The sequence below is a fragment of the Arvicola amphibius genome, chromosome 4 (genome assembly GCF_903992535.2).
Source record: "Arvicola amphibius chromosome 4, mArvAmp1.2, whole genome shotgun sequence".
NCBI lineage: Eukaryota > Metazoa > Chordata > Mammalia > Rodentia > Cricetidae > Arvicola > Arvicola amphibius.
The window spans coordinates 51985656-52011957 of record NC_052050.1 but is presented as its reverse complement, the minus strand read 5'-3'; the positions used below and the strand labels follow the sequence as shown (position 1 = coordinate 52011957).

The window sequence follows — 26302 nt, the reverse complement described above, 5'->3', positions numbered from 1 at the left end:
GCCCATGGCAGGTGGATGCTGGGGGAGGAGCCAGAGCTGCCCCCATGACGTCACAAGCTCCCTCCCGTGAGCCCTCGCTCTCAGCATTCCCGCGTTCTGCGGGGTAGGGGTTCATCATGGCTGCTTGCGGAGCTCAGGCATCTGCCTCCGTGAGTGCTGTTTGTTTGTTTCTCGTGGGTTTTCCGTTGTTCCGCATTTCTTTTTTTCCTGTACTCCTTCCGCCTACTGTCTGTGGCCGCGGCCCGGGATGCAGGAGCTTTTCAGGCGGTTTGTTCCACCGCCGTCTGAGCTCGGAACACTTCGCCCATCCACTTTCTAAGGTTTACGCTCTGTGGGAAAACTAGCAGCAGGTTGTGGGGCTGTGTGTGGCTGCAGGAGCCCCCTGAAGTATCTGGAAAGGAGAAACATCCCGCTCCTGGGGTTCATGCAGGAGTAACTAGGTGGGAAAGCATCGGACGAGCACCGTTACTAGGCAGCCCAATCATGTTGATAAACTAGAGTTAGAGCAGACGTCTTTTGAAAAACTAAATTCCACTGGGTGGAGATGGAGGGGTCAGAAGGAATAGGGAACTGTCTTGTCAAGTTGAGCAGGCGCTTTCTTGGTCGTTGTTGGTGAAGGAAACCCCTGCACAGCAGGAGCTCCCTCCTGGACCCCGGGTTAGGCACAAGCCCCACCCAAACATCTGTTTTCGCCGAGAGATCCTTTACTAAGGGGGAAAGAAAATTTAAAGTGGCTGCTTTCTGACTCAGGTAGAAAAACAACAGTAAATGACCTTCCAGGTGTAATTTTTTTAAAGCTTTTATTTTATGTGCATTGGTGTTTTGGCTGCAGGTAAGTGTGTGAGAGTGTCAGATCTTGGAGTTAGAGACAGTTGTTAGCTGTCATGTGGGTGCTGGGATTTGAACACCGGTCCCTAACTGTTGAGCCATCTTTCTAGCCTGCAGGTGTAGTTTTTAAGAGAAGTCTGTGTTAGAATGGGCTGGGAAAAGGTGGTAAAGAAGATAGAGGACGAGGGACAAGGGGAAGGGGGACAAGTGAAAGAGAGCATGGGTATTTGTCCTAGAGGGACAAAGGACTGCCTCTGGGTAGAAAGGAGACAGACATGGCCCGTAGGCAAATGGCGATTTATAAAGGTAAAATGAAAAACCCCGTGTTAGAAGGAGATGTTTAATTTTAATTGGATGTGTTCATTAGATGAGCCAAAGGGGCTTCTGATTTCATTACTGCAATAACTGGACCTTGGTAGTCAGCCTCAGGAGGAGGAAGTGGCCAAATAAGGGAATTGACCTTGGTAGCTAGCCTCAGGACTGGTTTTAAGCTTGGCAGAGGGGATAAGGGAGAAGAACAAGACCTGCCAGAGCCACAAGCTCAAGTGGGCTAGTGTCCCTGCAGTTGGTGGGAGTTTAAGGACACTGTCATGTTAGCAACGTGTAACCCTGGTGCTTGCTATGTGATTCAGTAGGGTAGCCTGGATAAGGCTCAGCCTCCACTGTGCTGTGCAGACTTGTGGGCCTTTTGGTTTGTTTGGACAGAGGAGTAATGGATGAGATTGGGGTTTTACTTTACTGAAGTCATAGTCTGGAGGGTTGAGGTTGTAGAGTGGTTGAAATGCAGAGGCGGTGGTGGCTTCATCCATGGTAGCAGTGTTGGGGTACCAGAGGTGAAGAAGTACAGAGGGCCAGGCATGACAGTGCATGCCTTGAATCCCAGCCTGCAGAGGCAGGGCAATCTCTGTGAGTTCAAGGTTAGTCTTTGTAGGGAGTTCAGTGACAGCCAGGGTAAGACAGTAGAATATCAGGAACTGACTACTGTGAAAGATAAGGAATGAATTAGGGAGTGGCCAAGGATTCGAGCTAGAACCTCCAGCTGTCTGCTCAGTTGTGCGCCGAGCTTTAGTGCTGGAGAGGCTGTGAAGAGGGCATGTGTGTTAGCAGACTGTGATGGGCAGACTGATAGGACCAGGACTCAGGATAGAGCACTCAAGCTAGAGTAGAGATCTGAGAGCAAGTCACCTTTCAAAGGCTGTTCAAGGCAGGCAGTCCAGCCAGGTGTGATTGTGCAGCCTTTAGTCCTAGCAGTTGGGACAGGCCTGGTCTACACAGATAGTTCCAGGGCAGTAGGGCTACATAACGAGACTGCTTCCAAAATAACAAAAACGCAGGCAACTGAAGTCTTTGAGGGCGAAGTGTATAGTGTTAAGTTTCCATTATACAAAGCGAATCTCAGAGCTCTTTCAAAATACAGGCCTGTGCTTCATTGGATTCAATAAATAAATGCCTTTGGTTTGCCTTGAATAAACAGCAGCAAAAAACAAAGTCTTCCCTATGTGACAAAGGCTGTCTTGCAACTCACTCTCTAGGCCAGGCTGGCCTCAAACTGACAGAGATCCACCTGCCTCTACCTCCCGAGTGCTGGGATTAAAGGGGAGTGTCATCATACTGGCCCCATTTTCTTTCTTTTTTTTTCCCCAAGTTTAGCCAGGTAGTAGTGGCACATGCTTTTAATCCCAGCAGAGGCAGGGGGATCTCTGTCAGTTTGAGGACAGTCAAGGCTGTTACACAGAGGAAACCCTGCCTCAAATAACTAAATAAATAAATAAATAATGGGGCTGCCAAGATGGCTACGTGGTTAAGAGCACTGACTGCTCTTCCAGAGGGTCCGAGTTCAAGTCCCAGCCCCACATGGCAGCTCACAACTGTCTGTAACTCTAAGATCTGACACCCTCACACAGACATGCATGCAGGCAAACCACCAATGCACATAAAAATACATTTTTTAAAATATTTTATTTATTTATTATGTATACAATATTCTGTCTGTGTGTATGCCTGTAGGCCAGAAGAGGGCACCAGACCCCACTACAGATGGTTGTGAGCCACCATGTGGTTGCTGGGAATTGAACTCAGGACCTTTGGAAAAGCAGGCAATACTCTTAACCTCTGAGCCATCTCTCCAGCCCCCATAAAAATACATTTAAAAAAACAAGAAAAATAAGTATATAAATAAATAAAACCAAACTTGATTTTCACTTTGAGACATCAACATCAGAGAACTAGTAACCAAACCTTGTGGGCTTTGAAGATGTTGATGAGGTCTATCTGGATGATGGATTAGTTCACTGTCTAAGCCTCTGAGAATGAAGGCAAAGCAGGAGGACTGTCCACATGGATGCCGAAGTGGTTTAGAATGTTGACAGTGGTTCTCCAAGGCGCTAAGATGTACTGAGTATGGGATGCTGAATGCATTGAATGCGGAGGACCAGAGATGGAACTGTGATGGTAGCGCTGGCTGGACACACAGAACAGCGTCGACTCAAGTGGGTTACAGCTTGTGTATATTTAGTTTATAGGGAGTCAGGTACCCATGCTTGATGAAAAAAGAATAATTAAAAATTATACTCCTGCAGGGCAGTGGTGCACACCTTTAATTCCAGCACTTAGGAGGCAGATCTCTGAGTTTGAGGACATCCTGGTTTACAGATCAAGGGCTACACAGAGAAACCCTGTCTTGAAAAACAACACTCACACATACACACACACGTTTCTAATATAAGCATGTTGGTAAAAAGTGCGTGCCTGTAGTCCTAGCACTTAGGAAGCAGAGGCAGGGGATCTTTGTGTGTTCAACTCCAGTTTGGTCTATCTGTTGGGTTATAGGTCAATCGGGGTTACATAGCAAGACCTTGTCTCAAAATAAATAAATAAATTAAAAATAAATAGGAGCTGGGGAGATGGCTCAGCGGTTAAGAGTACTGGCTGCTCTTCCAGAAAACAGCTTCACTTCCTGGCACCTACTGTTTCATACCCATCCTTAACTCCAGTTCCGGGAGATGGGATGGACACCAGGAATGCATGCAGGTAAAACATCCATACATGCAAAATAAATATATATATTTGATGTAAGTAAATAAACTACCCTTTGCATATGTCCTATATGAACTCTGTAACAGCCCAAGGGCTGTCCTGGAACTTGCTCTGTAGACCAGACTGGCCTTGAATTTACAGAGATCCACCTGCCTCTGCCTCCTGAGTGCTGGGATTAAAGGTGTCTTTATTTTCTGTTAGACATATTCACATATTAAGAGCAGTAATATGGATTCTTTTCTAGACTTAAAATTTTTTCATGCAGTGTATTTTGATCTTATTCTTTCCCCCTCTGCCAGCTCCTAGATACCACCCACTCAACTTCATCTTGTCACTCTCTTTCCTGGAAAAGTGTAAAGACACAAACTCAAACTAATAAATAAAAAATGAAACAGACAAGCAGAAAGCACAGTCTGTTTTGTGTTGGGCAGCCAGCTCAGAGCACAGAGCCTGCCGTAGAATGTGCTTAATTTGCCCAGTGCCACTCCACAGGAGAAAACATTTTCCCCCTCCCAACAGGTATCAGTTGCAAATAGCTTCTTGGTTAGGTGTGGGATTTCTTTGTCCACTTCCCCTTTTCCTTGCTGGAGTTTTGTCTGGCTTGAAATCGTGCAGGTCTTGTACATACTACCGTGGACTCTGAGATCATATGAGCATCAACCTTTTTTTCTAAAAACTTTATATTTAAGTAAAAGTTTTTTTGTTTTTGTTTTTTCTGAGAAAGGGTTTCTCTGTGTAACCTTGATTGTCCTGGAACTCGCTCTGTAGAACAGGCTGTCCTTGAATACAGAGATCTGTCTACCTCTACCTCCTTAGTGCTGGGATTTAAGCTGTGGATTTTTGAAAACAATTTTTGTCATTTTGACTTTTTAGCTTACTGACTTTGAACCAGACTCCATGTAAGATGAGATAACCCTAAACATGGGGCCAGTGCTATGTAATAGACATGTATACAGGTACTATGGAAGCTCCATGGTCAGAGTGGCAGTTGACCTGGGATGGCCAGAGGAAGGGTCACAGAGAAATCCCAACTTTCTTTCCTTCTTCCTTCCTTTCTGGTTTTTGTTTGTTTGTTTTTGTTTTGTTTTGAGGAGTGTGGGTTTCGAGTCATTTTTTCTGTGTTGCTTTGGAGCCTATCCTGGAACTAACTCTTGTAGACTAGGCTGGCCTTGAACTCACAGAGATCCGCCTACCTCTGCCTCTGCTGGGATTAAATGCCAGCACCACTACCACTCAGCTTTTTTTCTTTTTTTTTCTTTTTTGTTTGCATATTTTGCCTCTAAGTATGTCTGTGTACCATGTGTGTACAGTGTCCACAGAGGGCTCCTGAATCTGGATTACAGACAGTTGTGAGCTACCATGTAGGTTCTGGGAATTGAACTTGGTCCTCTGGAAGACTTAACCATCTCTCTAGCCAGCCCCCAGGAATCTGTATTTCAAGTGAGCACAGTAAGGATGAGTCCATGTTTGTCAGAGGAGGCGAAATGAAAGCTCAGTGGCCACCTGCTTGACCCTGTCTGGACTTGAATGAGCACTCTCCACGGAATTCTGCCTTCAGTCTTGGACTAACCTTTAAAACTTCTCCAGGTTCTAAACGGTTGACCTTTGATAATCTGGATTTATTTGTTTGTTTTTTGTTTGTTTATTTGAGGCTGGATTTCTCTGTGTAGCCACCTGGCCATCCTGGAAGGCTCTCTGTAGACCAGGCTGACCTTGAACTCACAGAGATCCTCCTGTCTCTGCCTCTCAGGTGCTGGTGTAGACCGCTATCACCTGACGATTTATTCTGTTTTTGTTCTCCAAAACTCTGTTGGTGGGCAGGATGGTTGTGAAGATGTTTTGACTAGGTTCACTTTCCTTAGGAGCAAGCCTGGCTTGAGTCTGCCCAGACCTTCATCCAAGAGACCCTTTCCCCAGCTGGCCAGGAGCCTAACAAGCAGTTGACTCTGTCAGTAATTGATTGTGTGAAGAAGACGTGGCTGTCCCAGAGGGAGAATCAGGATTTTACTCTGCCCCTGAGCTACAGGTAGGGTGAGGTGGGGCTGGGTGGGTGGTTGAATTTTGTGTGGAAAAGAAGGTAATCTAAACACAGCCTCATCTGCAGAATTTCCCTCTTCTCCAGTTGGCTCCCCCTCCCCCCGCCCCCTGCCCAAGTTCTAACTTGGCTTAGGCCATGTTTATAGAGAGGAGAGGAAGAAGAAGGCGATTTAGCTGATGTGAAGTGTGCAGCAGTACCCAGATGGCTATGTACCTAAAAACCAGCCTACCTTAAAAAGCTTCTTGCATTTTCTCATGTTTGCTTCACTCTTTTTTGTAAGGTGTAAAGGAAAAGGTTTAGTGAGGTCTCCCAAGTCTGTGTTGATCTGATTCTCCCTTTAGAAGTAATCACCAAGCTGAAGGGAGATGTGATGGCAGTCTCGGTGTCTGCGCACTGTTCTCTGCAGACGCGTGCCTGCTTATTCACATGACAGCATACCTCTAGATCCTTTTACATTCTTTTCTTCTTTTAGTTAAATTTATTTTTCGCGTATGGGTATTTTGCCTGCATGTATGTCGGTGCACCACATGTATGCTTGGTAACCATGGAGACCAGAAGAGAAAATCAGATGCTCTGGGACTGGAGTTACACACAGTTTTGAGCTACTGTGTGAATACTGGGAGTTGAAACTAGGTCCTCTGGAAGAACAAACAGTGCTTTCTTGTTTGTTTTGTTTTGCTTTTTGAGACAGGGCTTGCGTTTCTCTGTGTAGCCCTGGCTGTCCTGTAACTCACTCTATAGGCCAGGTTGGCCTGGAACTCAAAGATCCCTGTCTCTGCCTCCTGAGTGCTGGAATTAAAGGTGTGCACCCCACCGCCTGGCTCTTAACTGCTGAGCCACTGCCACTGCTTCAGCCACTCTTTAGGGATGCACAGTCTGCTTCACGTCCCTTGAGCCCTTGTTATAAGCCCCACCCTTAATCTTATAGGCTCCCAGCCCCACTTCCGGCTATTAGGTGTTGGTCAAGGCTGAGAGTATTTTAGACGTAACTGATTTGCCCAACTGTTTTCTTTACTTTCCAGCTTTGTTTCGGTACAGAATCTCAAGACCCAGCAGTCTCTCCCGTGCTGCAGTCACTTGTCCTGGAGCACTAATGCTTACCAGACTTGGTCCCAAGCAGCTGGGTCAGGGGGCGGTGTCCTGCCCCGGCAGAAGTTGTTACTTTTAGGGACACTGATAGACCTATCTGGGGGTCTGGAGCAAGAGTGCAGGAGTGGAGGCCTGTACGTGAGAGATAACACCGGACTCTTGGGCTGTGAGGTGAGCTGAAGGGGGACCAGCATCCGGGAGAGTGGAAGGAGGACCAGCAGCCAGGAGAGCAGAGGGGGACCAGCATCCGGGAGAGCAGAGGGGGACCAGCATCCAGGAGAGCAGAAGGGGGACCAGCATCCGGGAGAGCGGAGGGAGACCAGCAGCCAGGAGAATGGAAGGGGGGCCAGCAGCCAGGAGAATGGAAGGGGGGCCAGCAGCCAGGAGAATGGAAGGGGGGCCAGCAGCCAGGAGAATGGAAGGGGGGCCAGCAGCCAGGAAAGCAAAGCTGAAGGGGTCAGCACCAGGATGAGCAGTAGTGGTAGATGAGGTGCTAAGGTCCTGGCTAACCTGTGACTTTGATCTTCTCTAGCTTATAGATCTAGACCTTTCTTGGTTGGGCCACCTCTTCCTGTTCCCCAGTTGGAGTTACCTCCCTCCTGCCAAGAAGAACTCCATGGGGGAGGGGCACTTGGAGCTGTGGGGTACACCTGTGCCAGTCTTTCCTTTGACCATCAGTCCTGGCCTACTCTCGCCTATCCCTGTCCTCTACCCAGCAAAGGCGTCCTGCCTGCTCAGACACAGGTAATTATCCACTCTGGAGGAAGGAGGGAACGTGCTGAAACTGGGAGGAGGACGGTACTTCCGACAGTCACATAGATGAAGCAAGGGAGTGGTGGGGTTTTGAATGATGAGGAAGGCTCTGAGCTGGTTGTGGCTCACCTCTATAATCCCAGCATTCGGGACACTGGAGCGGGAAGACTGTGGAGTTTACATAGTGAGTTCCAGGTCAGTCCGGGCTACATTGAGAGTCCCTTTCTCAAAAGATGGGAAAAAAAGATAGCTCAGGGGTTAAGAGCACTGTCTGCTCTTTCAGAGGACCTGGATTTGATTCCTGGCACCCTCATGGTCCACAGCCATCTGTATTTCCAGTTTCCTCTTTTGGTCTCCCTGTGTGCCAGGCATGCATGTGGTACATAGACATACGTGCAGGGAAAGCATTTAGACACATAAAGTAAGATAATTTTTTATTTTTGGAGATAGGATCTCTGATTGGCCTGGAAGTTAGGCTGGCTGGCCACTTAGCCCCACCTGTCTCCATCTCCCACCACAGGGATTATGCCAAAACACTGGGGTGTTTTTGTTTTCTTTCCAGGACATGGTTTCTCTGTGTAACTGTCCTAGCTGTCCTGGAACTCGCTCTGTAGACCATGCTGGCCTTGAACTCAGAGAGATCCACCTGCTTCTGCTTCCCAAGTGCTGGAATTAAAAGCGTGTGCCACTACCGCCCAGCCACTGTTTTAAAGTTGGTTCTAGGAATAGAACTTGGTCTTAGAAGTTAGACAGGTGCTGTCTCTCTGGTCCCTAAGAAGATTCTGTGTGTGTGTGTGTGTGTGTGTGTGTGTGTGTGTGTGTGTGTCTCCCATTGTAGCATACAGTTACACAGAGGTCGGAGAACATACTGTGGGAGATGATTCTCTTTCTGCCATGCCATTCCCAGGGATCAAAATGTAGACGTCATCCTTGGCAGAAAGCACCTTTGCCAGTAGAGCCGTGTCTGACTCCCAAAGAAGTATACCTTGTCTGAGGGCAAGAAGGGTTGGAAAGGTTTCAGATAATAGCTTTGAATTATGGGCATTTTACATTGCTAGGGGATTGTTCTTTACAGTGGAAGGGAAGATTTGTATGGAGGAAAAAGAGAAATGACAATGGTTTTTTTTTCTTCTCTTTCCTTAGAAAGAAGCACAAAGTAAAGGAGCCAAATCTGGCCGGGAAACTGGTCCGTCTGAGTGCTCTGGTGGTAACTCAGAACAAAAGATACTTCATCATGACCCTTGGTGAGCTATCCGAAGCCGACAGCCAAGCTGGCAGCCAGGTGTCCATCATTGTCCAGGTGAGAAGCAGGGTAAAGGTGGGCACATGGGAGTAGGCATGTTAGAGCAAAAGAACAACATGGGGAGAGCGCATAGCACGGGGAGTAAGCCAGATGCAGAGGGACAAGCCCCACATTTCTTTTTCTTTCTTTTTTTTTTTTTTTTTTTTTTTTTGTGTGGTTTTTTGAGACAGGGTTTCCCTGTAGTTTCTAGAGCCTGTCCTGGAACTAGCTCTTGTAGACCAGGCTGGCCTCAAACTCAGAGATCTACCTGCCTCTGCCTCCCGAGTGCTGGGATTAAAGGCCACCACCGCCCGGATCAGGCCTCAAGCCTCACGTTTCTTACATTAGTGTCTGGATTTATACATATAATACTAAAGTAGTAACTGTGGAAGAAGGAAGGGGTCTAAAGGCAAGAAAAGAAAGGATGATGGGAGGGGAAAAGACAGCTAAGGCATTGGCTTAGGAAAAGACTTTCCCTACAAGCATGCGCTTGATCATTGTGTAAGAAGCCATGGTCGCATGGCCCATGATCCCAGTGACAGTGAAGGGAAGTGGAGGTGGGCAGAGTCCTGGAGCCTGCTAGCTAGCTAGCCTAGCCTTTTGTGGACATTCCAGGCCAGTGAGAGACCTGCTTACAAGGTAGGAGACTTTCTGAGAAATGGTACCTAAGATTGGTGGGTTGTTTTTGGTTTTTCGAGACAGGGTTTCTCTGTGTAGCCCTGGCTGTCCTGGAACTCACTTTGTAGACCAGGCTGGCCTTGAACTCAGAGATCTGCCTGCTTCTGCCTGGGATTAAAGGCCTGCACCACCATTGCCCAGCTCTAAGATTGTTTTTGACGTCCACATGAATAGACGCAGGTACATCTGCCCACATGTGCACCTGCACACACACAAAAAAGATGGATGCTGGATGTGGGGGCTCATGCTTTTAATCCTTACATTTGAGAGCCAGAGGTAGGCGGATCACTGTGAGTTCAAGGACAGCCTGATCTACATAGCAAGTTCCAGGGTTTCAGGACATCTAAAGGCTACAAAGTAAGACCTTGTTTAAAATAAATAAATAAAATGGAGGGGCACTAAAGAGATGGCTCAGTAGCATGGCTTGTCTTCCAGAGGATCTTAGTTTGGTTCCCAGAACCCATATGACACCTCACAACAGTTTATAATTCCAGTTCCAACGGATTCAACTTGAACACTGTGTGCAAATGGTACACAGATGTGTACGCATGTAAAACACTCATACACACAAAACTGAAAAAATAAATTTTTAAAAAGAATGACAGAGCCGGGTGGTGGTGGTTCACGCCTTTAATTGCAGCACTCGGGGGGCAGAGGCAGGCGGATCTCTGTGAATTTGAGGCCAGCCTGGTCTACAGAATGTGTTCCAGGGTGACATGATTCATTGGCAAAAGACACTTGCTGCCAAAGCCATAAGACTTGAGTTTGATCCCAGGACTCACATGGTGGAAGGAGAAAACCAATTCCTGCAAGTTGTTCTCTGACCTCCACACGTGTGCTTGTGTGCACATACATATAAAAAATGTAAATGGGGTATAGTGATAAACACCTTTATTCCCAGCACTCTGTCAGAGGCAGGCAAATCTCTGTGAGTTCAAGGCCAGCCTGGTCTGCAGCTGGAGTCAAGACAGCGAGGGCTACACTGAGAAACCCTGTTTCAAAAACAAAGTAAAAGTCAGGCATGGTGTCTAAGCCTCAGGAAGGAGAAATGGGAGGATTAGGAGTTCAGGGCCAGCCTCAGCTACAAGCAAGCTTGTAAACAGCAACCAAACCAGTCCAGAAAAATAATGCTCTGAAGTCAGATGTGGTGGCTCAGATCTGTAATCCCAGTACTTGGGAAACCAGGCTGCACAGTGTGGTCCTGTCTCAACTTCTTTTTTTCTTTCTTTTTTTTTTTTTTTTTTTTTTTTTGGTTTTTCGAGACAGCTTTGGAGCCAGTCCTGGAACTAGCTCTTGTAGACCAGGCTGGTCTCGAACTCACAGAGATCCTCCTCCTGCCTCTGCCTCTGCTGGGATTAAAGGCGTGCCAAGATATCTTTTTTCTTTTTTTTTTTTTTTCTTTTTTTTTTTTTTTTTGGTTTTTCAAGACAGGGTTTCTCTGTGGCTTTGGAGCCTGTCCTGGAACTAGCTCTTGTAGACCAGGCTGGTCTCGAACTCACAGAGATCCGCCTGCCTCTGCCTCCCGTGTGCTGGGATTAAAGGTGTGCGCCACCACTGCCGGCCAAGATATCTTATATATGCAGATACTCTAGAATCTCAAAAAAAAAATCTGGAATATTTCTGGCTGTATTTCAGATAAGAGATACCAGGCTTAGGACTAGAGAAATGGTTCAGTGGTTAAGAACCATATTGCTCTTGAAGAAGATCTGAGTGCACAGCACCTACACTGGGTGCATACCTGTACCTGGAACTCCAGCCCCAGGAGGAGCTGAGGCCTCTGTCCTCCATGGGCATAGTCTGATAACTTTTTTAAAGTCTGGATAAAGGAAGGTGAGATGGGCTTGTGTACCTCTCAGGACCTCCAGTTCCACCCTTGCTCATCAGGGCTCCTTGGTTATTCTGTCTCAGCTCACTTTTTCTTTCCACATTATGAGGACTGGACTTGCAGCTCCACAGTAGAATACCAGCCTCGCATGCATGAATTCCTGGGTGTGATTTCCCAGGATGATAAAGGAAAAAAATAAACAAGACTTTGTTAAATGTGTATTTTTTGGTACATGTTCATATGTGACTGTACTACTGCTTAGGTTTTTGTCTTCCGTGTGATGTGAAGCATGTTAAAGAGGAAAGAGTAACTTGTTATTAGCGTCTCTCTCAATACTGGAGGCATAGATACTCAGCTCATTAATGAAATAAATGTTTGGCTTGTATGCTCTGGGATGAGAGAGGATATATTGAACATAATTTTCTTGGTGGAATGTTTATCAATTTTGAAGGAAATTTTAGGGATAGTTTGAATCTTTGTGAAAAGGGTAAGAAACGTGTGGCATTTCCTGTTACCATGGAAATCTCTAAGGTTCAGTGGCTTGAAATATTGAGAGTTCAACACTAGTCTTGGTTACACAGTGAGTTTGAGGCCATCCTGGGCTGTTGGAGAACTTATCTGAAACAAAACAACAGCCACAGCCGAACAAGCAAGCAGAAGGTGGAGAAGTGAGAGGAGACTCAAGATCTTTGGAGTCAAACTGTGCTGGGAAGGGCCTTTGGCATAAGAGCAGCATTGGGGGCAGGATGTTTCTCATGTGTAATGTTGCCTCCCTCTGCCTAAGCCAGATTCCTGCCCAGATGGTGTGGCACAGAGTCCTTCGGCCTGATAGGGCCTATGTGCTGACAAAATTGCGAGTTACCAAGAACCGAGGTCACCGTTACTATATTTGGACAACCATTCCGTCTTCGGATCTGATACCTCTGAGACCAGATTCTGTGCGCGAGCTGGAGCTGGATGCGCCGTTCTTGGGGGCTGACCTCACACCGCTGCCCCAGCCCACCAGCTCCAGAGACAGCAGGGCACAGGACGGTCCTGTCCGCAATTCCAAAGTCTTACATTATTCGGTGAGTAGAAGGAACTGATCCTAGAGATTGTGGCATAGGAAATGTGAGCCTCCAAAGAAGGAAACAGTGGCCAACTGAATTTCTGTCTCCTGGACAGGGAACAGTCACCTGTGTGTTGAATGAGTCTGCCAGCCTCTACATTCTAGATGGGCAGCTGATTCTCTGCCTCGCATACCAGCAGATCCATGGCCTCAGGCGGGTGATTCGACCAGGGGTCCGTCTGGAGGTACGTCAAATAGCTTAGAGACCCTCAGTTCATGGGACATGATGTGTGACCTCAGAGAGATGAGATTTATAGTGAGATGGGCAACATAGGGGGACGTGAGCTTCTCTTGGAACCTATGGTATGGAAACAGTAGCAGCTTCTGCATGAGATTAAGTTAGGTTCTTACCTCTGCTCTTCTTGGTTTAGTTTTTTGCTTGTTTGTTTGTATAAATATTTACTTTTAGTTTTTAATTGTGTATATTTGTATGTATGGGGGATAAGGTTAGTATTTGTACATGAATACAGTTTCCTGCAGAGGCCAGAGGTCATCAAATCCCCTGGAGTGGAAGTTTAGGTGGTTTTGAGTCACCCGTAGTGGGTACTAGGAACTGAACTTGTTTTTTTTGCAAGAATAGTACTTTCTTTTAACTGCTGAGCCATCTCTCCAGCTCTTGGGTAGTTTTTGTCTTGTTTTGTTTTGTTTTTTGAGTTCAGGTCTCATATGTTGCTGGCTGATCTGAAACTTAACTGTGTAAAACAATCTGGCCTGAACCTCACGGAGATCTGCCTGCCTCTGCTCTAGAATGCTATAATTACATGTGCTCTTTTTGTTTTGTTTTTTTGAGACAGGATTTCTCTGTGTAGTCCTGCCTGTCCTGGAACTCACTCTGTAGACCAGGCTGGCCTTGAACTCAGAGATCTCCCTGCTTCTGCCTCCTAAGTGCTGGGATTAAGCCCTTTATTTAGGTCTCGGTAACTAAGGCTGGCCTCAAGCTTCTGTGTAGCCAAAGATGGCCTTTTATCTTCTAGTCTCTTGCTTCTGCCCTGCAAGCGCTAGGGTTCACAGGTGTGTACCACATAGTTTGCCTCTGCTTTTCTGTTCTGCAGCTCCGAGATGTTCATCTCCTCCAAGCAGTGGGTGAAGAAACAAGACCCGTTCTAGCACCTTGTCTCCGTGGTGTCCTTCTTCTCCAGAGCTTCTCCTGTCTTAAACCGGAGACTTTGCCATCCTTCAAAGTTCATGGTGCTTCCTTGTATGAGCAACTCGTGTGGGAATGTCAGTTAGGGCTTCCCTTATACTTATGGGCTACCAAGGCACTGCAGGAACTGGCCAGCAAGTAAGGAGGATGGAGATTGGGTGGAGAGTGGGGAGGGAGGACCCTGGAAGGGACAGATCTTGGGGAGATGATTGTCCTCCTCTGCCTGGCCAGGCTATGTCCCTATATGTTGAGATACCAGCAGTTCCTGGAGCCCTCCTCACCTGGGAACCCCAGCCTGGCACTGCAGCTCCTGGCTCCCTCCTGGGATGCTCTGATTCCACCTGGCGGCCCCATTCGGCATGCGCACAGTGAGGTCCTGGAAGAGCCACATAACTGTCCCCATCAGAAGGTGAGAATGTGGGGGAAGGATGGGCAACAGCACTAACACTGGAGGACTCCGGCACAGGGACACGATCTGATTATTACTTTCTCCCTACAGTATGCCCAACTGCAGACTCCCTACTCTTTCCCGACTTTATTCGCCCTGGAAAAGGAAGGGCAGCATAGGGCTTGGGCTACCTTTGACCCAAAGGCCCTTCTGCCTCCCTCAGAAGCTGCCTACCTAACCAGCTGCCAACTGAATCGCCACCTAGCCTGGTCCTGGCTCTGCCTGCCATCCTCTGTGTTCCAGCCAGCGCAGGTAGGGGAATTCTAGAAGGCTCACTGCCACTCCCTTGTTCAGGTCGCTTGTTTGGGTTTTGTCACTGGCTGTGCTGGCTTTCTAGCCAGACTGCAGTGTCAGTTCAGCCCTTTTGCAGTGGCCGGGAAGAATGGAGCCAGTCGTAGCTTGGGCTAGGTGTGGTGCTGCAGGCCTTTAATCCTAGTGCTTAGAAAGGGAGAGATGAGCGGATGAGTTAGGCCAGCCTGGACTACTTAGTGAGACCTGTCTCGAACAACAACAAACACAGAGACCCTCCACTTCAGGTCACACAGCTTACAGTTTCAGACTAGCCAGAGTTAAACAGTGAGACCCCGCTTCAGAAACACAAGCAGAGTCAGCGAGGCGGCTAGGGTAAAGGCTCTTGGTGTCAAGAGCGGTGACCTGAGTGTGATCCCCAGAATCTACACCGTGAAAGAGAACTGACTCCCTCAAGTTTCCCTCCAACCTCCACAGAAATTAAATGACACCCTCAATACGTGTAATAAAACAACCCCCAAAACTGTAGCTCGGAATATAGAATTCTGGTGAGTTTTGTTACTGCTTTCTTTTCCTCGCTGTGTAGCCCAGGCTAGCCTTAAACTCCCAGAGCTCTTCCTGCCTCCGCTTCCTGATTACTGGGACTGTTAGCATATCCCACTATGATGCTCAACTGTGCGAGTTAGTTCTTACTCCTACATGACGAGTGCTTGTCTTTATTACCACTAACTTTTAAAACAGCACATGACACATGGTAGAAGCTCAATGGAATTATTTTATTTTTATCTTAAGATAGGATCTCACTATGAACCCTGGCTGGCCTGGAACTCATAATATGGACAACCTCAAACTTGGAACAGTGAAGGCAGAAGTCACAAAATAATCCCACACTAATTCAGAATTATGAATAATAAAGGACTATCTATTTAGGGGAAACTTACAGATCTCTGTCCTAGATAACAGTCCACAGCTCCAACGGGGAACAGGAACAAAGTCTAGCAGCCTGAAGCAAGAGAGAGTGTGCACTTTACAGCTGCATTTATAGTATTATAGTATAAGAGACCATGCCCAAGTGGTCTTACAGGCTCCTGGCTGAAGGAACAGAAAGTGCTCCCACAGCAGAATAGCCCTTCTGGACTTGCACCCAGTCCCCCTCTATTTCTTTAATAATTATTTCATAGCTCAGCCGTCTTCTCCTGCAGGTTCTCCTTGGGGTGCTGGTGGCTTCATCTAAGAAAGGTTGTCTGCAGCTTCGAGACCTAAAAGCTTCACTGCCCTGCATGCCCTTGACTGAGACTTCACAGCCTCTCACTGACCCAAAGCTCATAGGTGTGAAATTGAGAGGTGAAAAGGTGTTGGTGTGGGGACTTCTTGGGGACAGGGAGCCAGGAGGAGGCATCTGTTGAGGTTTGTTACTGATGTTGGTCATCGCCTGGGATTGATGGGAGAGCCAAGGAGCCAAAGCTACAACTCCCAGCATCCTTCTTTCCTACACGGCTGTTAAACATTCACCTCCCTGTTTCCTACATTCATAATTTGGAAGAACACTGGTCTTATTTGACTTGTTGGGTTTCATAAAGGGGAGCTTAGCGTGGTAGCACAGACCTTTAATCCCAGCAGAGACAGGTGGATCTCTGAGTTCGAAGTCAGCCTGATCTACACAGCAAGTTCCCGGACAACCAGAGCTACATAATAGAAACTGTCTCAAAAAAACAAACAAGCCAGAGGCAGGCGGATCTCTGTGAGTTCGAGGCCAGCCTGGTCTACAAGAGCTAGTTCCAGGACAGGCTCCAAAGCCACAGAGAAACCCTGTCTCGAAAAACCAAAAAAAAAAAAAACAACAAGTGGCCGGGCGGTGGTGGCGCACGCCTTTAATCCCAGCACTCGGGAGGCAGAGGCAGGCGGATCTCTGTGAGTTCGAGACCAGCCTGGTCTCCAGAGCTAGTTCCAGGACAGGCTCCAAAGCCACAGAGAAACCCTGTCTCGAAAAAACAAAACAAAAAAACAAACAAGCAAAAAGGGAAACCCTAAAGAGGGGAAAGCTTGTTAGATTCAGAAAAAGACTTGTTAGAGATTTGGGGGAAGAGTAACCGAGGCCTTTTAGCCCATGGAGTAGGGCAGGATTGGACACACCTGTGGAATGGTTTCTGTTAGGGGCTGAGATGATTGGGTGTGGACTTCACTTCAGAAGAGGGCATTGGCTCGGGCTGTGCTGTGACAGACACGGGGCACAGACGGACACACCGCTTCTCTTTCTCACTGCTTCCCATAGTTCTTTTCCTGCTGAGACAGAAAACTTTCTTCATCTAGGCTGTCTGGTGCGGGTGGAGAAGTTCCAGCTGGTGGTAGAGAGAGAAGTCAGGAGCAGCTTCCCTTCCTGGAAGGAGCTGGACACACCAGACTTCATCCAAAAGAAGCGGGCCAGGTCAGCCGTCAAGTGGTGCTGGTCCTCCTGGATCTGAGGGGAAGGAAAAACTTGGTATGTGGGGAATTGGGGTCCAAATCACTCAGTCCCTGCTCCACAAAAGGTCTGTCTCTTCCCACAGAGTTTATATCCAGTTCTTCTTGTCTGACGCCCTGATCCTGCCTGTACCCAGACCCACCTCTGATTCAGAGCCACCTCAGACAGATCCCTCCTGCCCAGAGGGACCCCATGGAGGACAGAGCCGACTATTCTTGCTGTCCCACAAGGAGGCCCTCATGAAACGTAATTTTTGTGTCCTTCCGGGAGCCGGCTCACAGCCTCCAAAGCCTTCCCTGAGCTTCTGTGTGTCGGGAACTTGGCTTTGTGGCACCCAGAGGAAGGAGCGGTCTGGATGGGGCCCACCTCAGTCTCTCGGAGTTGAGAACAAGGATCAGAAGGTTAGCTGGGACTCCAGGTGCCAGGCCTGAGCTCGCACACTGGGGGTTCAGTGCTGTGTTCTCCTTCCTCACAGGTCTCCCTCCTCTTCCTTGGCTCCTCAGTTAGATGGTTTCCATTCTTGTACCCAAACCAAGTCCACTGCCCTAGGCTCCACACTGGGGGTTCAGTGCTGTGTTCTCCTTCCTCACAGGTCTCCCTCCTCTTCCTTGGCTCCTCAGTTAGATGGTTTCCATTCTTGTACCCAAACCAAGTCTACCGTCTCGTGGCTCCCGGCCCCCCGGTGAGTGCTTTCTTCTCTCTTACAAGAAAGCTGGTTAGGCTGGAGTCTGGAGCAGGCATGCTATGTGGGTTCTCAAGGTTTCCTGGAAGAGAGTGAATTTAGAGGGGCAGAATCATTGTTGGGATCCCTTCCTTCACCAGGCTCCAGGATGGATCAGGATTGGAGGACTTAGGGAGCTTTCTTCTGGCCTAGGCACATGCAGAAGCAATCATTTTCATGTTTCCTAGCAGATAGCAGCGTTGTTTGAGACGGAGGGTCCATCTGGCACATCTCAGCGTCCTCTGGAGCTGGCTGGCATACAGTCCTGCCTCACTGTCCAGGACGAGTGGACCCTGGAACTTGGGAGCTCTCAGGACATACCTGATGTGCTGGAGATCTCCAGAGCACTGACCGAGTCCTCGCTGACCCACCTGCTGAGTGACAAGTAAATGACGTGCATCACCTCTGGTTCTTTGGGCCACGCTTTCTTCTGTGCTGGCTAAGGAACAGTCTGGCCTATAGAGGGATGATGTCGCCAGGAAGGGAAGGTTCTATTTCAGGCTGCCTCTTGTGGAATTTCACCTTCCCCTGCGTGTCCCACTCCTTCCCCCCCCCCCCCCCCCCCCCCCCCCCCGTAAAGCCCTGCTGTTCTTGGAGGTGTAGCTGAGGATGACCTTTGCTTCCTGCCGGTGCCCTGATCGTCACTGCTTCACCCCGTGGAGCAAACATCCTCACAGTTAAGGAAAAACTGTAGCCATCAAAGGAAACAAGCATAAGAAACTAGAAGGAAGAAGAAAACGTGGAGGACCTTTGTTTAAGGGGGCAGATAATTGGTCGATGAACACGGGAATGTGGTGTTTCATAGAAGCTTTTGTAGGTAGCTCCCAGTGTAAGTGAAAAAGCTGTTTCCTGTGTGAAGAAAAATCCTACTGGATTGTGTATAATTTTTGAGACTGGTCTTTATTACTAAAAGTGAATACGAGCCAGGCATGGTGGTATACATGTTTAATCCAAGCGCTTGGAAGGCAGAGGCAGGCAGATCTCTGAGTTTGAGGCCAGCCTGGTCTATATAAGGAGTTGCGGCCATCCAGGTCTAAGTGGTGAGAGGTTGTCCCATAAACAGAGTAGGGGGGCGGAGAGTGAATATAGAGGCTGGAGAATGGCTTAGTGGCTCAAGAGAGCTGGCTGCTTTTCCAGACGACTTGGATTTGATTTTCAGCACCTGCACGGCATCTCACAACTGTCTGTAACTCCAGTTCCAGGGGATCTGTCATCTTATGGCTTCTGAGGGTCTTGGTGCACAGACAGGTGCAGGAAAAACACCCATGCACATAACTAAAAGTTAAAGAATGTGTGTAGACTGGGAGTTGGGAGGTGGTGCGTTCCTATAATCCTATTATTCAGTCCCAGAGCAGTGCTGCCATTAGTCTTAAAAGAGATTGTGTCCAAGACAAGAGGAAGATTGTCCGTGATTTTTCTGAGATTGATCTTTAGTCTTGGAAGTGAATGTAGACTGGAATTGTTTGTGAGGTGGCACACACCCTTAATCCCTGAACTCAGAGGATCCCTGAGTTCAAGGCCAAGAGCCAGTTCCAGAACAGTCAGGGCTACACAGACAATCCTGTCTTTAAAAAATAAAAAAGGAAGAGGGAGCAGGAAGGGAGACGAGGAGGAAGCTAAGGCAGTACACATGTGTAGCCATTGTGCTTGGGGACTTGAGGCAGGAGGAGTGCTGGAGATTTGAAGCCAGCAAGACCACATCTCAAGGACTGAAACAGAAGGGGAATAGTCAAAATGAATGTTTCCTAGAAATTTGCATCTTCGGGACCGGGGCTTGAGCCCCAAGGCATAAGACTAAACGGTGGGCCAGCTAGACTCTTAAGGTCCAAATGCGGGGGTTGGAAGGCCTCTGGGAAGGCCTCTGTCTCTAATGTAGATTTGTTTTGTTTTTCTTTCTTTTTTTTTTTTTTTTTTTTTTTTTTTTTTTTTTTTTTTTTTTTTTTTTTTTTTTGGTTTTTCGAGACAGGGTTTCCCTGTAGTTTCTAGAGCCTGTCCTGGAACTAGCTCTTGTAGACCAGGCTGGCCTCGAACTCAGAGATCCGCCTGCCTCTGCCTCCCGAGTGCTGGGATTAAAGGCGTGCGCCACCACCGCCCGGCTGTTTTGTTTTTCAAGACAGGGTTTCTCTGTTCATCCTTGGCTGCTCTGGAACTCACAGAGATCCTCCTGCCTCTGCCTCCTGAGTGCTAGGATTAAAGGCATGCGCCACCGCTGCCTGGTAGATTTCTTTTTTGTTTTAAAGTTAGGTAGATTGATCTCTATCACACGCCTATTTTTCTCAGATGCCCTTTGACTGAACGGAAGGCTTTCTCGACCCTCGTATATGGTATTCTAGCAGATAAGATACTCCTCTGTTTTGTGAGCTGAGCTCTCAGTTGTATGTGTCCTCACATATTTCTTTCTTTTTTCAGCTTCTCCAATTCCTTGGTGTCTTTCTCTGCTGAAATTTTGTCACGGATCCTATGTGAACCACCTCTGGCCCTTCGCCGGATAAAGTCTGGTAATATCCTTGTCGCCGGGAGAAGATTCGAACTGGAGCAGTGGGACCTTTGAAGTCCTGCCTGATCCACCAGATACCCTTCCGTCTATCTGTAGAGAACGCTGGGGCTGTTAAAGCGGGCGTGAAGCTAACAGTAGCTCTAGACATGGATGGCTGTGCCTATCCCCCTCACCTGGACATATATATCGAGGAGCCACACTTGCCTCCCCAAATAGGACTCCTTCCTGGAGCCCGAGTCCACTTTAGCCAGCTGGAGAAAAAGATTTCCAGGTGAAGACCCGTGTTGTGTGGCCGTATCTTCTCTGCTTCCTCACGTCCTGTTGACACTCGCTCCCCAACCAACTGTGCTACAAGGACACCTTTTCTTTGCTATTACTATTTTGTTTTGTTTTAGGACAGGGTCTCACTATGTAGTCCTGGCTATTCTGCAACTTCCTGTGTAGCCCAGGCTAGCCTCACATTTACCACCATCCTCCTGCTTCTGCCTGTCTCTTAAATTCCGGGAATGCTGTGTCCAGCTTCACTGTAACTTCGGTTGCTAGTCAGATGTCTTCCTCTGTTTGCTGCTGTGGTAGAGTTGGAGGTGTCCTGGGAGTAAGAGAGCTAGCCGAGCCTGTGGTGCGAAGCGTGACGTGACCTCAGCTCCCCTCCGGCCCCAGCCTGTTTGCTCTCTGCGAGTCACCTGTTCTTTTTACCTGCAGATCCAACATTGTTTACTGTTGTTTCCGGCCGTCCACTTCTGTGCAGGTCCTGAGCTTCCCCCCAGAGACCAAAGTCAGGTCAGTGTTTAGGCTCTGGCCTCTAGATGTCCCTGCTTCACCTGACCTTCCACTCGTGGTCTGGTTCACTCTGCCACAGGTGTGGTCTTCTAGTTTTCTTTGGTCGTGGTAGAGTTTTGTGTTTGTTTGTTTACAAGACAGGGTTTCACTACAGAGCCCTGGCTGCAGGCTGCCCTTGAACTCAGAGATCTGCCTGCCTCCCCAGTGATGGGATTAAAGGTGTGTGCCACCTCCAACCAGTTTAGTAGAGTATTTTTTGATTCAGAAGGATTTCATATACTCCAGATAGGGAAAAAAAATGCCCAAGGCCTCTCAATTTACCCAGAAAAGCTTGAGGTTCTAAGCTCTCTAAGACTTTTCCATGCTTTCAAGAAAGCATGTCTTTCTTGACTAATATCTTGGTCAAGCCTGAGAAATAATTGGTGGCTCTTGGAGATAAGGAACCAGAGTGTGGCAAGGTCTGTGGGCTTCCAGGAGTGAGCTCACTGCTGACCTTGTCTACATCCTTAGGATTGTCAAGTCCAGTTAGACTCCTTCTCTTGCTTTAGGCTCTTTGAGATGGTTCACTGTTGCCTGAGACAGGTTCTCACTTTGTAGCCTTGCCTGGCCTGGAACTCAGAGAGATCCACCTGCCTCTGCTTCCCGAGTGCTGGGATTAAAGTTGTGTGTTTCCATGTTTGGGTAACAATGAAATTTTGATGAGGCTAAATCCCTGTGCTCGGGTTGTAGGTTCCTGTTACTATGTTCAGCTTCTCTGCTGGGGTTGTAGATCCATGTTACTGTGCCCGGCATCTCTGCTGGGGTTGTAGATCCATGTTACTGTGCCTGGCTTCTCTGCTGGGGTTGTAGGTACCGGTTACTGAGCCCGGCTTCTCTGCTGGGGTTGTAGGTGCATGTTTAGTATGCCTGGCTTCTTCGCCTGCCTTTTGACTCATTTCTCTCTCTCCTTAGGGCTCCCCTGCCCCACATCCATCTGTCTGAACTTCTCCAAGGTGGCCAGGGCCGGGTGCCATTCCAGGCCACTGCATCTTGCCATGTTGTTCTTGTCTTGAGCCTTCAGATCCTGTGGCTGTGTGCTCATTGCGCTAGCCTCTCTCCCCAGGTACTGGGAGAGAACAGGTGAGCTGGGTGTGAAGTGCCAGAGTGCTGTCATTAGATCAGGAGGACTTTACAACTGTGCTATGTTTTGTTTATCCCAGGGGAGGTGTAGTCGGCAGGACCACAATTGTCCAGCTCAGGCAGCTATAAGCCAGGCCAATATCAGGTGGGTACCATGTCACACTGGTTACTTCCTAGGTCCGCAGCGTGTGATGTTTGCAGTAGCATGATTTTTGTTTGATGGAAATTGCTGTAAGTTTGAGGCCAGCCTGAACTACGTAGTATCTGACCAGTCAGATTACATAGCAAGACCCTGTCTCATTCTTCTACCCCCAATATATAGAATATATATTATATATAATTACATTATACATTATATGTGTATATATGTTATGTGTATATATAATTTTTTAAATGAATGAATGAAGGTACAGTGAGCTAAATAGTGGAAGCATTGTGTCAAGAGATCTGTTGGATCTGGGGATTGTCCATGTGGGTTTGCTCTTGGAGTGTTGCTTCCCCTTCCCTAGGCTCTTGGTGGAAGATGGCACTGCAGAAGCCACAGTGACCTGTAAGAATCATCACGTGGCAGCAGCACTAGGGCTGAGTCCAAGTGAATGGACCTCAATCCTAGAATGTGCACGGGGGCCAGGGAGAGTGGCCTTGCAATTTAAAGGCTCTGGAGCCCAGACAGAGGTAAGAAGTGTTCAGATAGATATCCAGGTTACTGGGGTTTTGGTAGATGGTTGGGAACTTGGGCTCCAGTTGACCCTGAGTTTCCCTTTCTAGTCTGAACCCTTGGCCCTGTTCCTCCGGACCCTTTGTGACAGCCCCTCTGTCCTCCGACCTGTTAAGCTTTCATTTGCACTTGAGAAGAGGCCCTCTGATATCACTCCGCAAGGTGAGGACAGGTGGACAGGCCCTAGAAAGGAAGATGGATGGGGCTGGCAGGGGATTTCTAGACTGGGGAGGAAAATGTGCCTAGGAACTAACACCCACACACAGGACGTTTGCCCTTGCTGTCTTAGAACCGGCACGGCTGCAGCAGTTCCAGTGTGGAGAGCTCCCCCTGCTGACCAGAGTGAAACCCAGGCTCCGACTCGTCTGCCTTTCTCTCCAAGAGCCGGAGCTCCCCAGCCCTCTAGAAATTTCTGCCGCGTCCTCTTGACCGGAACTGCCAAAGGTGGTCGGTCTCAGTGCTTCCAGGACCCTAGACGCTGCAGTCACGAACTACGGCCCCACTGTCGTTTCTCGTTGTGGTTTTAGCGCGCCTTGAGAACCGCAAATCGCAGCACGGTGTTGGTGTCCCCTCGGGTTGGGTTAGGAGCCTGCACTCCCAGGTGGCCCTGAATACTTGGTGTGGAAAGCAGAACCGAAGCCTTGTTCTTATTAACCGTGCTACGATAAACCTCACGGGGGACAATAAATTTCTGACCTAGGTTCATCTCTGAGGTGCCACGCCTAGACTCACTCCCTAGTGGCCGGCCTGTCATTCATTGCCGTTTTTGTCACTTATGTAATACCTGTATGGAAGGTGGAAAGTGGCTCGGAGAACTGCCTGTCCGACTGAGGGATGATAGAAACCAGTCAGACCGCGCTAGTAGTGTCAGGGAATGGGGACAGGTGGCGGTCTCAGCAAGGTTGGCAGAAGTGGGGTTCATGTTAAGTCGGAGGGCCTGGAATGTTTGGAATAGAGGACATGCAGGGGAGAGTCAAGTGGTAGGAACAAAAACGGATGAGGGGGCTGGAATACCTATTCTGGGGTTCCCCGGGGTCAGGTCCAAGGTAAACCCTTGGCCAACAGATCGGCAGAGTCCCTGTTTTTTCTTGCACTTTCGGGAATTGCTTTCAGTATAGTTTCTTTCTCTCTACCTTGTTTTGGGTGTTTAAAAAAAATTATATAACAGATTTGGGGTTCCTTCTTGACGATAGTGCTCGCCGCTGGCCGGTTAGCTCAGTTGGTTAGAGCGTGGTGCTAATAACGCCAAGGTCGCGGGTTCGATCCCCGTACGGGCCAATAGCTAGCTACTCTTTTAATTTTATTTTAGATGCTTTTATGTAAAAGATTTCTTCCTGGGACTTGTGATCGAAGAATGTATCATTTTCGATCTCTTAAAATCCGAATTGCTAGCGGTCTAGGAAGGAAACTCTCCAGATTCTAGAAGTAGAGAATAGTCTGGTAGTCTGGGCCGCCGCCGCCACCGCCGCCGCTGCGTTTCCCACGCGACCCTTGCCGGGGACCAAGGACTGGGAAGGATCCGGAAGGAGAGTTCAAAGGATGTGCGGTGCCAAGCCAAAGATCCAACCTGATTCTGTCAGGTTCTGGCCTTCGCAACATCTTCCTGTTTCACGCAACCAGAATAAAATACTAGTGAGTGGAGGAAGAACATATGAAGTAACAAAGGCATAGGATAAAAGCAGTTCTGTATGTTCTGTAGTCGTGGCCGAGTGGTTAAGGCGATGGACTAGAAATCCATTGGGGTCTCCCCGCGCAGGTTCGAATCCTGCCGACTACGTCTGAAAGTAACTTTTTTTTAAAACTTCAAAGTTTCTTCTTTTTGATTGGTGTCATTTCTGTCTTAGGTAAGAACTGTACAGCGCTCTAAACGTCCCCTCCGAGTTTTAGAATCAGAGCTTAAACATGCACCTCCGTTCCTTAGTTGTGGGAGATATTAAAGGGCGCCCATGGACAGGAAGACAAGCAAAACGAGCATATTTTAGACCGCACAGCGCAGATCGTAATCCGAACTGCGAATCATATATTCCTGTAGTACATACCAGAAAGGCAACTCTGTGGCCTTGGCGCCGTGGCTTAGTTGGTTAAAGCGCCTGTCTAGTAAACAGGAGATCCTGGGTTCGAATCCCAGCGGTGCCTTGTGTGTATCTACTGAAGATAATGTACACACTTCTGCTTTTAATTGGAATTAACCTTTACCCATTTTTATATGAGTGTAAGATTGCTCACACCAAATAATAAGGTGTATTATAAATAATACACAAATAAGAAACCTTACCTCTACTCCGTACTTTCATAGTGTGTCTTTCCTGTGATCTCAACCCCATGCTTCTTTCTTAATCCCGTTACTATTTGTATTTGAACCACTGTTTTGTTGGGGTCTTCACTGTATTTCTTTTGTTTTGTGGCCTCATAGTTTTATATTTTGGATATATTATATAAAGTATATGTTAAAATTTTGTGTGGATTCTAGATGCAGTCCTGTAGCAGTCAGGCCTTTCGTGTGAAGTTACCGCTGAAACCATCTCCATCTATCCCCACAAGGAGCAAGTTAGGATAGGAATCAGCAGGGCAGGGCTGCCGCCATTGAAGGGTAATGGAGTAAAGAGGGCACCGTGACAACGGGCCATCGGGGAGTGTTCCTGGCATACGGAGGCTGGATGACAGAGGTAGACTTGGCTCCTGGAAGAAGAACCAACAGTGATATGTTGGCATAGCTAGCTAACCCTCCTTGGAAGATAGCTCTAGACACCTTTTCCACAGGCGATGTCTGAGAAAAAGTGTGGCCTTGAAGGCGCTGCTCCCTCGGGACAAGGCAGTGATAACGGAACCCAGAGCACTTTTGTGAGCAAAGCAGTAAGGCCGACTTTTGTCTCCGGCTCCTTCAACACAAGGCAGGAAGGGCTGGAACAGTGCCCCAAGAGCAGAGAAAGAGGTCGCATTTGATCATGCCTGAGAATGAAGGTGGTGGGCAGGCTCAGCTTTCTAGATGAGAGAAACTAAGTCTTGAAGACCAGGTAGAAAGCTGCTGGGTATTTCATGGAAAAACCACCGTTCAACAGGCTGCACGGGACTGACACAATAATGACAAAGGGAATGGAGAAGCGACTCTTCCAGAGGAGTCGGGCTCAATTCCCAGTCATCTGTAACCCCAGTTCCAGGGGATCTGACATCCTCTCTAGGCTCTGCAATCGTGAAGTGACGTGTGCCAGACACCCATGCGCATTTTAAAAAACGTGTTAAATACTTAGCTACTTAGAGCACACGCACACACACAGGAGTGGGCAGTTACAGGAGGAAAGTTCTAGACATGCTTTGGAAATATAATGCCTTAGTAACTGACAGGCCCTGTGGGGAGTCTCCTGGTACAGACGCACCAAGTCTTCTTGCCCTATCCCAATGGCAGTCATCAAGGGTGGCAGCTCAAAGTTAAACCCTAGAACTGCGCATTTCAGTGTAAAGCTTTGGCTCCTATTGCAGTGTGAGATATTTTCATCAAAGTCGAATGATGAGAGCACTTCTCAGTGTGTG

General features: G+C 48.0%; 1 protein-coding gene and 3 non-coding genes across 7 annotated transcripts; all 4 read left to right on the top strand.

The window, feature by feature from the left end:
• Positions 1–65: 65 nt before the first annotated feature.
• On the top strand, positions 66–23469 carry Ctc1 (CST telomere replication complex component 1). 4 transcript variants are annotated; one of them, XM_038326918.1, is made up of 23 exons: positions 66–149; positions 5727–5890; positions 6925–7162; positions 7524–7735; positions 8888–9044; positions 12318–12596; positions 12694–12822; positions 13690–13919; positions 14013–14190; positions 14281–14481; positions 15681–15807; positions 16789–16903; positions 17025–17340; positions 17532–17621; positions 17852–18045; positions 20070–20158; positions 20254–20428; positions 20860–20937; positions 21889–22039; positions 22137–22201; positions 22566–22731; positions 22825–22936; positions 23064–23469. In XM_038326918.1, the coding sequence occupies exons 1-23, from the start codon at positions 117–119 to the stop codon at positions 23201–23203; spliced, it is 3639 nt and encodes a 1212-aa protein (XP_038182846.1). In that variant the 5' UTR covers positions 66–116; the 3' UTR covers positions 23204–23469. The 4 variants fall into 4 exon arrangements, with proteins under 4 accessions (XP_038182846.1, XP_038182845.1, XP_038182847.1 ...); XM_038326917.1 differs by having other exon boundaries at positions 17849–18045; XM_038326920.1 differs by lacking the exon at positions 5727–5890 and having other exon boundaries at positions 109–149; positions 17849–18045.
• A 509-nt stretch (positions 23470–23978) lies between these two features.
• Trnai-aau lies at positions 23979–24052 on the top strand. Its single transcript has one exon. It is a non-coding gene; the product is annotated as a tRNA-Ile (tRNA).
• A 417-nt stretch (positions 24053–24469) lies between these two features.
• Positions 24470–24551, top strand: Trnas-aga. Its single transcript has one exon. It is a non-coding gene; the product is annotated as a tRNA-Ser (tRNA).
• A 285-nt stretch (positions 24552–24836) lies between these two features.
• Trnat-agu lies at positions 24837–24910 on the top strand. Its single transcript has one exon. It is a non-coding gene; the product is annotated as a tRNA-Thr (tRNA).
• Positions 24911–26302: the final 1392 nt, after the last annotated feature.